Below are 14,049 nucleotides of genomic sequence, written 5' to 3' on the forward strand. Positions count from 1 at the left end.
ACAAAAAACCCCACATAATTATTATTACATATCATCAGCAATTCCACGTAAAACCACCAATTATGTAGAATCCTTATTCTTCTGTGAGCATGATGCTAGGTACCAAAGGGGACTGAGAATTAGTAGGATATGGCCCCTGCATTAGAGGGGTTTTCACTTCCTTTTATTATACTTACAGAATTACATGAAGTGAAGTAGAAACAAAATCTATTTGAGGCAAAATTGTTCGTCCATTTATTTAGTTATAGATAGAACTAAAGCCAGTCTTACTGGGTAGGAACTCTGCCAAGAGCTGGTTACTGTGTGAAATAACATCATCAGCAGAAACATCCAGGGTGAGCTTGGCATTTGCAAATAAAATATGAAAACAAATCTTTAAAGAAAAAGTTAATTTTTGGCAAAATCATTCTAGTTGCCAGTGTAGAAAATAATATGATGCTCTCCTCTTAAATCATTCTAGGTTCCTGGTTTTACACTGCTGAAGCCCTAGTCTTAGTAACTGTGGTGTTAGTTGCTGGCTCTCTGCATGGCGGTGGACAGTGGCATCTAAAAGGAGTAACTCAGATGAGATGATAGGCGCTAACTGAACTTACCGTGGTCATCATGTCACAATACGCAGAAGTCAGGTCATTATGCCGTACACTTTAAAGTTATACAGTTCTGTGTTAATTGTATCTCAATAAAACTGGGAAAATTTTTTTTAAATGATTTTATGGGACAGCCCGGGTGGCTCAGCAGTTTACTGCCACCTTCATCCCAGGGTGTGATCCTGGAGACCCGGGATCGAGTCCAACATCGGGCTCCCTGCATGGAGCCTGCTTCTCCCTCTGCCTGTGTCCCTGCCTCTCTCTTTCTCTCTCTGTGTCTCTCATGAATAAATAAATAAAATCTTTAAAAATATATAAAATAAAATAATTTTATGGATGTATTTATGTATGTATGTGTTTATTTGGAGAGCATGAGTCATGGAGGGATAGACACAGGAGGGAGAGAGGGAGAATCTCCAGTAGACTTTGCACTGAGCATGGAACTCAATGCGTGGCTCCATCTCACCATGACCTGAGCTGCAACCAACAGTCAATGCTTAACCAACTAAGCCAACTAGGTGCCCCCAAACTGGGAAAACTATTTCTAAACCCCCCCCCCCAAAACCCCAAACCAGAAACACACAGTACGTACAGTTCCAGAATGGGGCCGTCTGCCAGTGGTTGTTGTCGTGTGTGAAGCAGGTGAGGCCAGGGAGGCTACATTCCTCCCCCTTCCTCTGGCGTTTCTTTTCCTTCCTCTCCTTCTTCCTCCTACGGTTCTCCTTGAAAAGCTGCAGTTTGCTGTCTACTTCTTGAGCAGCTTCCCTATTCCAACAGAAGGGGTGTGTTAATTATCAGGAAGCAGTTTCCCAATTAAAAATATTATTGTTGCTATGAATCTCACACAAAATATGCAGATACACAGTAACAGAGGACTTGTTTTCCACAGAGGGCCTCGAACTATAATCGGCAAAAGTGAAGACAAACTCATTAAGTGACAACTCTCTTAGAATTTTACCGAGCCTGGAAGGATCAACGTTTTCTTCCTTATTTACATGTAAACACCGGTGGAAATAAATGTCGAGGTGAATCCATGGATCCCACTAGCCACAGCATTTGGACATGTGGCTTAACTCCCTGGGACTTAGTACTCATCAGCCAGAAAGCCAATGGTTAGTGGGATTACATGACTTGGAAAGAATTCCTTTTTGTTACTATTTTGTTTTATTCCATAAAGGGCTCAACTTTTGCTGAGGCTCAATACTAAATCCCCTTCACATGCAAATTTTAACTATTATCTTAAAGATATGTATATTTCTTCCAGCTTTCAGAATTCAGCACGATTGCAGACTATTCTATGGACACACCAACCTAATCACCATGGTCCCTTTTCCCAATCGCTGTCCACAGAAAGCGGTGCATAGAATAAAATCCAGTTGCCATCCCATACATCGGCAGAGAACACATATAGAATTAGAGCAGATCTCGTGGCTCCCCCTAAAGGATTCCAAAAGCATCCCCGTCGTCTCTTGGCAAGATAGGGCTTTGTTGCCAACTTCTGGAGCTCTGTGCCTTCCTGGCTAGATCTCCTTGCTTGGAAGCAGCACCACTTGGAACACAGGGGTCCCTGCTGCCTTTTAGAAGTGCCCAGGGGACAGTCCTCCACTCCCAGCGAAAGTGGAAAAACAGACTCACTTACTTGAATGGGTGGAGATGGCTCTTCACCTTCTCTTGCTTTTTTACACCTTTCTCTTTATTATAATAGCTACGGGCAAGAAGATTGAAAAGGGAGTCTTCATAGTCTCACATTTAATCAGACAGTTTATTTTATTTTATTTTATTTTATTTTATTTTATTTTATTTTATTTATTTTATCTTATTTTATTTTTAAAAAGATTTTATTTATTTATTTGAGAGGCAGAGAGATAGCAAGGAAGAGCAGAGCAGGAGGGAGGAGCAGAGAGAGGAGCAGGCTCCCTGCTGCCCAGGGAGCCAGGCCTGGGGCTCGATCCCAGGACTCTGAGATCATGACGTGAGCCAAAGGCAGATGCTTCACCAACCGAGCCACCCCTGGCAAACCGACAATTCATTTTACAAACAGGAAGCAGAACAGAAGGAAAGTAGTTACTTTGCTGTAACTGTCTTAGCTTAATGGGGCTTTTTAACCTTCGGCTTAGGTTTATGACATATTTCTTTTCAGTATATGATAATAAATTCAATGTACTAAGCTTTCTATTGGTAGAAGAGACAAACAAGCCCAGTGCTTGTCACCGGAGCTTGTGGAAACATGAGTTTGGAAACAAGGGGGTGACGTGGCCACCCACTCACCTCTGTTTACTACAGGCACACTCCTCCGGCTTTCTCCTCTTTAGGTGTCCTCTCACTTCTCTTAAATTCTTAATTTTGTCTTGCAAAGCTTCAATCTGGAAGACACATGCGTGAACAATTACATTTGAAGATCAGGATTTTCTATGCTGAGTGCCTCTCTTTTCACCTTGCTTTCTATATTCCATAATTCCAGCTCTTCCACTGAGATCATAATTAACTTGGAAACAAAGTGGACACGGAATATGTCTACCTCGACGTTCCTGCTGATGTGCTGTAGATAAACATGAACAGATGCCTCACTTACGACTGGATCATTTCCTCACGGAAATTTCAACAAGTCATCGAGCCAATCCCTGCTATTTTCTCACACCCTATTTTGTTTTCAGGCAGGACAATCACTACATCACCGGGGAAAGATAAAACCTTGCTACGCTATGTTTCATGTAATTGTGATTGTAAAAAACAATGATGTGTATACGCAGTGAACCCCACCAGTCTCCACGGGGCTGGGAGCCGAGTTTGCATCCGGAATGCACCCTTCCAATCACATGGCTGTGGCTAACCTCTTTATCAATGTACGCCTTGTGATCCTTCCAGGCTCTCGCTGATTGATACAGTTCTCTCTCACAATGGATGGTATCATTCGGAAGAATAAAGCACCTGCAAAAACAAACCAACCCAAAACATTAGAGATAGGTTTATATGCTAATATTTACTAGTATTTTAAAAAAAAATCCATTAGAGATAGCAAAAGGAACAGAATTATCTTCTAAACTCTTAATTTGGATGCAAGCAGCATGTTGGAGCTGAGCCACAGACAAGGATACATGGGAATGTCTCCTGGCCACCAGTGTGGGGAAGGGATGGTATCAGAGAGGAACCATTCCTAAGATCCCCTTTCACAGCAATATTGCTGTTGAGTATTCACAATATTGAGTATTCACATCCCCAAGAACAGCCACCACCAGACAGCCCCAGTTTTGAAGGCCTCGTCAAATACCATAGGAAAAATTGAGGTTTTCACAGTTATAATGGAAGTAAGTTGATTAAAGAAATGCAGAGTCAGAAAGGGGTTATTTATCCTATTCATTTTGTTACAAAGAGCCTGCCTGGAGTATCTCATTAGGTCTGCAGCAAAGAAACAGTCCCAGGGACAGAGAAAATTTGGGATAAGGGGTCAATAAATACTGAAAGAGAAACAAATCCCGGTCTAAATCTCCTAGCCTATAACTACAGTTGACCTTGGAACAATACGGGCTGGAATTCCACGGGTTCGCTTATACGCGGATTTGTTGTTTTTTTGATAAACACAGTCCAGTACTAGAAACATATGTTGTCTTCCTTATGATTTTCATAATAACATTCTTTCCTCTAACTTACTTTATCGTAAGAATGCAGTATATGATACATATAATCAACTGTTTATGTTATCGCTAAGGCTTCTGGTCAGCAGTAGGGCCACCAGTAGTAAAGTTTCTGGGGAGTCAAAAGGTATATGTGGTTTTTCAACTGTGGGGGTGGGGGGAGTGTCCCCAATGCCCCCCGCCCCCCACACCTTGATCAAAGTCAACGATATAGGCACCTGAAGACCGATCCCAAAGATAAAAATCTTGGCAGAGCTCATGATAGCAGGCCCCCCTCCGCAAAGTGATAGAATGAGAGAGGGGGAAAAAGACTTTGCTAATAAATTCAGAAAGAAAATTTTTCTCTATCAATAGAACAACTGGATTTCAGAAGGAAGTGGAGAACCGGGTCATCCATTACAGCTGTGGGATGATTGCCTCCTTCCCCGTCCCCGTGACTCCCGAGGCCCACCATGCTTTCTGGGATCTGACCAGTTTAGTAGATGTTTCTGCATCTTATGTCCATTTGCAACACATCCCACCTCTCTGGAAGCCTCTCCAGGACCTGCAGTCCCGCCTTGGGCTGTATTTCATTTCTGAGGCTGGGAGTGCACAAGTGCTCTGAGCCTCTACCAGTGCCAGTGATGGTTTCCATCTGCTCCCTAGACTCCCACGAAGGTAACTCTTCAAAGGCAGAGCTGCGTGCCTGCTAAGTTGTGACAGAACCACTCTGGCTAAACTCCCAGGGACCAGCTTCATGTGAAACTGAACCCAAAGCGCGTCCCCTTGGCTTCCTTAAACCCCAGGTGTTACACAGGCCAGCCTCCGGACCCTGTAGGGCCGAGTGCTATCACTTTTTATAAAGAAGCAAAATAGTGGTTATGGGGACGGGGGGTGATGACTCTGAACTCAGCCCCCGCGAACAGCTAAAGCCTTCCTACTTGTGCGTCACTCTGACGGTGGTGGGCAAGCCCAGGGCGTTGTCTCTGTCGGCCAGCATCGTGTCCCCGTCCCCGGGAGCCTGGTGACCTCCGGGCCCCCTGTGGCCTTCATCATGGCGCTTGACGATGTTTCTTGGTCGCAACACTTGCAATTCTTCTTCTTCCAGGTTTATGTCATATATTTCACCTTCGAATTCGACCGACAAGGAACGTGTTTGCCGAGTGTGGACAAATCTGGGCTTGTACTCTGGAAATAAGGGGAGACACGTTATTAATGTGGACATCTGGGTGTAGTTTAGGAGGGATGAAAAGCACCGCCTGGCTCAGTGAGCATTCTGGGAAGGGGCAAGCAGTTTATATGGCATTGGTGAGGGGCATCGGGGTGTGCTGGCAGCCCACTGGGATTCAGGTCAGGAGGGCTGGGCTCCTGTCTGGGCCTGGGTGCTGCATGGCAGTGTGGTGGGAGGCATGCTCCTCTGAGGCTCAGCCTTTCATCCCTCCAGTGAGGGGGCACATCTGGGGGACCCCTAAGTTCCTTTCTATTCACAGCAGGCTGTGTACTTCCACACTGCATTCTCAACGTTTGTTTGGATAAAACTATACTCCCAATTATGATATTAATCATAATACTGACTCACTGACTGGGCTTTGGCTATGTATTATTATTCACCTCATACTTACCTCTAATCCACAATCTTAGAAGACCTGTATTATTATGATAAATCCTTACATTAAAAAACTTATTAGATTGTCAGAACAGGCTCATAAATTTGGTGTTATGATTCTGTTTTTTTCTTTAAAGATTTTTTTAAGATTTATTTATTTATTTATTTATTCATGAGAGACACACAGAGAGAGGTAGAGACACAGGCAGAGGGAGAAGCAGGCTCCATGCAGGGAGCCCGACGTGGGACTAGATCTCAGGTCCCCAGGATCACGCCCTGAGCTGAAGGCAGATGCTCAACCACTGAGCCACCCAGGTGCCCCTGGTGTTATGATTTTTAAGAATGGGAAAACTGAAGCTTTGAAGGCTACCTACATTTTCCAAGTTTATGTAGCCAATGGCTGTGGGAACCAGGAATCTAATCTACCAGATTCTAAAGGCTACAGTCTTTCTACAACATTGGGCTGCTTTTTTCAAAAGGGTAAATGCTCTCAGCACCTTCTATTTGTACCAAAAACAGAGAAAAATTAAATTTTGCAAATGCTTTTATCAGCCAACTGACTTTTAATACGTAGCAGATGGAATGTAATGCCAGGGGGAGGCCAGCATGCTTTCTGTCAAGTCTCATAGTGTGTTAAGACAAGAGCTTTAATGTGCAAACCTTGGCTCCTTCTCAGATGCCCTTTGGCTCTGAGGGGGCATTCTCACATGGAACTTCTCTCTCCAGCCTGCTGCTGAAATAGGAAGAAGGGGAGCACACAGGCCATCTCATCAAAATTGATGCTCCCACAGGACCCTGCTGTGATGGCAGTTTCCAGAGGGGGAAACGCCTCTGTACAGTCAGCAGGTCACTGTGCGTGCTCACAAGCAACTCCTGCCCTCAAATATGTGAGATTCCATGTGGTTTGAAAGAGTGGCCCCAGACCTCTCCAGTCTGTGCTCAACATTGAACAACACAGTGTTCGGGGTCACTGCTGTGGAGACACATCTAACCTCCCCAGAGAGAAGAGGTGGCCCCTTCCTTGGAGGAATTGGAGTCCAACATTGGTAATCAGCTTCCGTTAAGGGACAATGTCAGGAATCTTTGTCTCTTTTTGGCTTTCCATGTACTATCTTTTTTTTTTTTAAAGATTTTATTTATTTATTCATTAGAGAGAGAGAGAGAGGCAGAGACACAGGCAGAGGGAGAACTTGATCCCCGGTCCCCAGGATCACGCCCTGGGCCGAAAGCAGCACTAAACCGCTGAGCCACCCAGGCTGCCCTCCATGTGCTATCTTTGCGTGAATTATTAAACCTGGCATTTTATCTCAGGGAGAAAAAAAAAATTCCCAAATCAATCATTGCAGCCTTTGGGTTATGGATTCCTTTAGGAATGTGTTGAATGTTATGGATATCCAGAAAAATGTGCACATACACACAGAATAGACTTAGAATTTTGGCTTAAATGGTAGAAGGCTCACGATCTCCTAAAGTCCATCTGTGGAGTCCAGAAGAATAAAGCCAGTGCTGAGAGCTCCTATTGTTCCTAGTGATTGATTTCCTAATTTACAAGGTGGGGGGCACCTGGCTGGCTTCTTCGGTATGAGCATGGGACTCTTGATCTGGAGGTCGTGAGTTCAAGCCCCATGTTGTGTGTACAGCTTACTTCAAAAACAAAAGCAAAGGCTACCCAATTCAGAATGCAGCAAATATCTTACTTCCAAACCAATATAGAAAAGAACAGCCCCAGAAATCAGTCACTTTTCCCACGCTGTCACTAGATGGCGCCAGATTCATTCTTTTATGGAAGGTGCCAGCCTGGGTTTTCACATCTGTATAATCGCAGGAATTTTATATAGCGCAGGATAGGATATAGGATATAGGATTTTATAAAGAAAATATTAGGCAGCGCTTTTCGTACTGCATTTGACTAGTTGCACCAGTCAACAAGAGGAATTAAAAAAAAATAAAGATTGTCAAATAACAGACGTACCTTTAAGAAATATTTATGCTTTTCTTATTAGATGCATAAGCCATGAAATCTCGAATTTTTATTTTGTTCCTTTTTTTTTTTTTTAAAGCAGCTCAAGGGAGACAAATCAGGACATTAGCATTGATGTCAAAGAAAACTGACCTGAATTATACCTTCTGCCCCTCACCACACCTTTTACCTCTTTCTAGCTCTTTCATGTGCGTGGATATTTTGTGTGTGGCGCTTTTACGGCACATATTCTATGCATATTCTATGCTCAAGTTAAAATGTGCACAAACCCGAAATTTCAAATGAGCTTTCGTCTTTTAAACATAACAGTTATTTGCTTTTCGCTGCAAAAGTATGCACTGGGAAGACCTAAAATGTAGGGCATCCCTGGGTGGCTCAGCGGTTTAGCACCTCCCTTTGGTCCAGGACCTGGACCCTGGAGACCCAGAATTGAGTCCCACTTCGGGCTCCCTGCATGGAGCCTGCTTCTCCCTCTGCCTGTGTCTCTGACTCTCTCTCTCTCTCTCTGTGTCTCTCAAAATCTTTAAAAAAAAAAAAAAAAGACCTAAACGTAGAAGGATCAAGCCTTTGGTCTCCCTCTTGTCCATTTGCAAAGGCCCCTGGAGCTTACTGGGAGTCCCCTGGTTTCGCAGGAACTGCCTCTGACCCTTCCTCTGGCCCCTGCCGGCACGATAGCCAGGCTCCCCGCAACTGCAGTCCTTGTCCTTGTCCTTGTCGTGGAAGCCGCGGGGGTAGAGGTTCCGGGCGCTCGGGCGGACTGTGAGCAGGTCGCTGGATCCCTTACACTTGTGAATCCGAAGCTTGCCAGACGTGTCCTCAATGCACTGCCACTTCTGCAAAAGCCAATGTGAAAGCCATTTACCCACCCAGGCCAGGTGTTTCTCAGGAAGGGCTGCTGCATTAGGTTAGGTTTGGGGAGCCCGGGAAGAAGGCATCTTCTAGCTGCCCCTGCAGGACGTGTCCCCCCACCCCTCCCCAGGTTCTCTTAGCTTCCTCTTTCACCGTGGGCCAGTACAGATGACAGGGGGACCACTGGAAACCAGAACCACCTCAATGACACCAGAGCCAAAAATTGATACATAAATCCTCAGGATCCAGACTAAACAGAGTCTTGAAGGAAACATGTAAAAAGCCCTTAATTCACCAAGCCACGGGGCACAGCTGTCAGGGGGGCTGTTTTCACCAGACCCCTCTTTCTCTGGAAAGGCAGGCACACTTGGCTGCTTTGTTCTCTGTCCCCCCCCCGACCCCCCCTGGGTCTGCCCGTGGCCCACAGGGGCCCCCAGGGAAGGAGACGAGGGGATTGATCAGAGTGTAGTCACAGCGGCCTCTCTGTGCCCCTTCCAATCCTTCCACACACACTGCAGCCCCCCCCCCCCCAGAGCTGGTCCTCTCCTGTCTTCCCGAGGGGTGCCCACGGGGCAGCTGGGCCTGGGCTCCCCAAGCCTGCTGCTGACACTGCAGGCCCAATTCTAGATCAATACGATGCAGCACCCGGGCCTCTTAAATATCAAGCTGGCTGAAGTAAGAGCGCTTCACCTTGGGGGAAGCTCATGGGGTCCTCCCTATCTTCCTTAAAGACCTAATAACTGTCCTTTGGCTTTTTGTTTTCCCCTGGCTCCCTCCCTAAACTGGTAGTTTGGGAAGAATAAGACCTTGATTTGAAATTGACCATGGTCCCGACACACTATCATGGCCTGTTGCCAGACTTTTATCTTTTGTTTTCCTTCCCTATAGGGGTATCACCTGTATACAACTACTGATACTTTTCTGTAAGTGGACACATTTCTAAACAGCAGTCAAAGCAACAGTACCTGTAAAATTATGTATTTGGTGGGCCAGTTGCAGGTTTTCAATAGATAAAAAATTACCAAATAAAGGATGGTTTTTCCTGCACCACATAGAATCATCTCACCATTCCCTCCCCGCCCCTTTGCTGGACCTGTACCATATTTTGGGTTACATTTTTATTTCGAAGTGACCTAATACAAGGTATAGTTTAGTCAAGGGTCTCAAATGTCTTGGTCAGCAGACGAACAACACTTGTGTACAAAATGGGGTGCAACTATTCACAGTGGACCGAGCTGCAGAGTCTTGGCTTGTTTTCTTACTGGAGCCATACACCCTCAATAAGTGTTGAATTATCAGAGCTGCCTTTGTACCCCTATCATACGGTTCTCAAATCCCAGGTTTATAGGGCTTGTTCTATGATCTTGCTTCAGCCCCCAAAGCCCCCTTTAGCTCTTGATGCTATGGACTTTGGTTATCACGAACCACGTCAGGTTACAATCTTCTTTTGTGTCTTGACCAGCATATCTTGAATGTCCATCATCTCCATCCAGAGAAGCAGGCTCAAGAGACAAGGTAAGTAACTATTTGCAAAGCCATGACAAGGCAACATAAACAAGAACAGTCGAAGACTAACTAAGTTATAGATGATTTAACTGAAAAAAAAAAAAAAAAGTCAACTTGATTAGGCTCCGGAGAGTTCTGTGAGCTCGGTGGTTCTCATACATGGCTGGGCACTAGGAGTTTCAAATGCTCTCCTGGTGATTCTAATGCACAGTTGGGGTTAAAGACAACTGCTTTTGATTTGCAGCTGGTTACTGGACCTTTCTGCAGCTGGAACCCATGGCAGAGGTAAAAGAGATCTATTTAAGTCTAAGTAGCTCGGATGGATGGGTCTTTGAGAGGGATGTATGCATGCTGGGGAGTGGGTATGCAAAGGAAGCTGTGTTTAGAAATGTACTGACGTCATCAGGTCAGAAAATGACTCAGGCTGAAAAGATGAACACTACCAGCTTGTCTATACCGGCGGGACTATGTGCTCTCTGTAAGAGTAACTAGTTTTCCTTACTTTCCCTCTACAGTTAGCGGACAAGTGACAGAACTTGGTCTTTCTAAAGGCTTAGCAGGAAGCTACGTATGGCCTGTTCCATGGTTCTGCCATTCAACGTGGAGACCAGTGGTTTTCAAGCCTGGGTTTGTAGCACTTCCAGACATGTCCAATCAGCTTGACGAGGTGCCATGAAATTCTCAGAAAAAGTTCTCAGAAAAGGATATACAACTCCATTAAGAAATAACAAGTTATTTCTATAAGCCACCCAGAAATTTTGCTGATGAGAGGTGTCAGTGAAATAATCCATAGCCTTCCATAGCTCCAAAAAATTTGAGCATCGGTAGTGCTTGAGTGTCATTCTAGATCTGTATTTGTCCTAAATCCAAAAGGTTTAAGACTTGTCCCTCTATCTGGGTAATCTCTAACTCAAGCATTCAAAAACAAAGAGTTCACTACTTCATGCCTATAATAGCAAAAGAAGTGGTCAGTGAGTCCACAATTCACAGCCTAGTAGCAGCTTAAGAAGTACTCTATTTTCTACCAGATGGAAAAATATGGTTAACTATATTCTTGAAAAATAATGGCCCTGTGTCTTTTGTGGCTCGAATTTATATCAATTTTGGTACAAACACTAATTTTTAAAACACCTAACTACAGTGAAAACCTTTCTTAGTCTCACAACCACAATGCATTAAAAAAAATTCTGCCGTTTTTTTTTTTTTTTGGCCTGGAAGAGCTGAGGGTATAGGTAGATTCCTCTAGAATAGAAAGTGTAGGCAGCATTTTAAATGATTTGGTCTATTTGGAATCCAACTTGAGTTTTCCCATTGGCCAAATTTCTCACTAACTTCCTATAGGGTAGAGATGAAGGGAAGGGGTGTTTCTTTCCTAAAGAGATGAATTTAACCAAATGTAAGACCCTCCTGGGCACTGATGATGTACCTCACAAATCCAATATGCATACATATATGAATGCATATGTACCCACATGCACATGCCCACATGTACTAGATGTATACATACACCTATACACATTGTCGAATAAAACAAGAGCCACTAAGAAAAATGCCAACTATTTTCTATACCGTGGATTCTTTGAACAAGCTGTAGACCCTATTAGATAGAGTAATTGGCTAGCAGCTTTGAAAAATCATCTTAGTGGTAAGCATACTAGGAATTTTAATGAAATGTAATTACCACACATTTGCCGCAGTCATTTGGGTGCTCGATATCTTGACAATTTTTATGGTTGAGCAATAAAACCTTGAAATCACTGCACCTACAATGGTCACCTTACTTAGCTTATAGAGGGAAGTGAGGGAAGAGAGCTTTCAGGGCATTGCTCTGAAACTCCTGTCACAAGCCACTTAAGTGCTCAGAATCAAGAGAGGGGATGACTTGGGTTTGCAGAAGAGCTTCCACAATCAGCTGGAAGCAGGGACTCAGGTGAGGCACCTGCTAACAGGACACGTGGTCAGCCTCAGAGACGAACTTTGTTAAACATGTGCCTTTGTGGAGATGCAGATATTGTGCTGTTTCCCTGTTGCCTACTCTCTTGAAGTGTAGCAGTCAATCGGTTAACTGCCCGATCCGACTGTCTCCCGCCTTCCCTGACCACTTTTTGCAACATCATCTCAGTTTTCCTCCTGCCTCTCTGACTCAGTCTGTACCAGTAATTTCACAAACGTTCGTTCCACAACTGTTTCTGCACATGTTCGGCGAGCAAGGGGCTCGATGAAACTATTTAAATAATTTTGTAAGTTATTATGATTTCATTTAGCCTTTCCAACCATTTGGGATTAAAGGCAAGGACCATGTCTCATACTCCTGAACTGTACCCTGAAGTTAGCTCAGCATCAAATCATTGTTTAGTAATTACATCTTAGTAGTTTTGATTGATTATATATACTTATGTGTAAATTACACGTGACGAACAAGAGAACACCGGGAATTTGATACAAGGATTCATGTGTGCAGCTCATTTGGTGGAATCAAACCTAATGAGAAATACAACAAATGCCATTCAAACAATTCCCGTCCATACCAACTTTATAATCATCATTATCACCATCTATGGAGCTCTTACTTGATGCCAGGTACTGGCCTAGGGAACTTTATAGAAATTTAGTCACACAATCATCACAACCTACAGTGCTACCGCAATTCATTTATTGGAGTTGGATTTTGGAGTAGTGAATATTACCTATATTCCTCCCGGGACTTGAGAATGGCATTTCATATCTATATTGATGTGGCTCGGTGGCAAAAGTCTGGACTTTCAAGCTAGAGAAGTCTGGATTTGATAATCAGTTTTATCATATCCTGTGCGTCCTTGAGCAAGTCAGCTAACACGATCTGAGCTTCATGAGTACTAGAACTTATTCATGAGGAGAAAGAACTAAGTACATGGTAGGCACTCAACAAAGGCAGTTATTATGATTATTATCGTTATTATTCCACAAACTCCGCTCCCCCCCAACATACAAGTAAGCTTATTACTTAATTTGGGTCTTATGCAAACTTAATGAGAGGTAGCCTTTTTTCATGGAGGTAAGTATTGTGCTAGGGACGTGAAGACCTCCATTTTCATTTTGTTTTGCTGCTAACTCTATGGCCTTGAGCAAATTATAGAATCTCTTTGTTCTTCCAGATTCTACATCTGGTAAAATAATACTTGCTCCTCCTGGCCTCAAGGATATGTCATGAGAATAAATTGTTGGATGTTTTTGGAGTTCTGAAAAAAGATGCACTATATAAATCCAGAGCAATACTATTATAACTGACCTTTAACAATGGTTATCCAATCCTTGGGCAAGTTCATGTTTCATGCTTGTAAACTGTATATAATACAGTAATTATTATTTAGTGGGGAGACTGTGGCTTTGAATCACACAGATCTTGGTTTGTCCTCAGACTTGTCACACTTCCAGCTATGTGACTTTGGTCAAGTGACTTTCCCATCTTTAGTCTCCCAAGCTTAAGTCTCCTTATATTTAAAATGAGCATAAGATCTCTTCTATGGAATAATTTTCAGGTATTAAATGTTCTGTGTAAAGTGTCTAGTATAATATTAGATGAAAATAGAACTCTAGTTACTTCTCTTTCCTGAAGAAACTACTAGATAATCATGATAGTTTCTACATTTTCAATGGCATATGTTTCTCAGATTTGTTAAGAATGTTCTATATTCTTATTTATGCCTATTTATGCCCATTTTCATGAGTAAGAAACAAAAAACTTGGCTGCAACTTTTTCAAAGTTACACTGTAATAAAAGCTTAATTTTATACAAACACAAACACACATGGATTAGTTCTCCATTATTACATGTCTTATTATGTGGATTTGGTCACAATGCAGGTCAAATCATGTTCTCTGAAATGTAACAACCATAAAGTAATGTTTGGATAACCTGATTATCCTTCA

At 43.3% G+C, this 14,049-nt stretch overlaps 1 protein-coding gene across 33 annotated transcripts in view; it reads right to left on the bottom strand.

The window, feature by feature from the left end:
• Positions 1–14,049, bottom strand: part of SULF1 (sulfatase 1) — a 175,407-nt gene that overhangs the window by 21,000 nt on the left and 140,358 nt on the right. For 20 of the 33 annotated variants that reach the window (XM_072734572.1, XM_072734568.1, XM_072734565.1 and 17 more), the window contains 6 exons: positions 8,396–8,618; positions 5,140–5,386; positions 3,419–3,515; positions 2,856–2,950; positions 2,227–2,292; positions 1,180–1,352 (listed from right to left, as the gene is read on the bottom strand). In XM_072734572.1, the coding sequence (XP_072590673.1) occupies positions 1,180–1,352; positions 2,227–2,292; positions 2,856–2,950; positions 3,419–3,515; positions 5,140–5,386; positions 8,396–8,618 (901 nt within the window). The remainder of the gene's footprint in view (positions 1–1,179; positions 1,353–2,226; positions 2,293–2,855; positions 2,951–3,418; positions 3,516–5,139; positions 5,387–8,395; positions 8,619–14,049) is intronic. The other 13 variants (XM_072734577.1, XM_072734587.1, XM_072734590.1 and 10 more) reach the window with 1 other exon arrangement.

Source organism: Vulpes vulpes, chromosome 13 (genome assembly GCF_048418805.1).
Source record: "Vulpes vulpes isolate BD-2025 chromosome 13, VulVul3, whole genome shotgun sequence".
Classification (NCBI taxonomy): Eukaryota; Metazoa; Chordata; class Mammalia; order Carnivora; family Canidae; genus Vulpes; species Vulpes vulpes.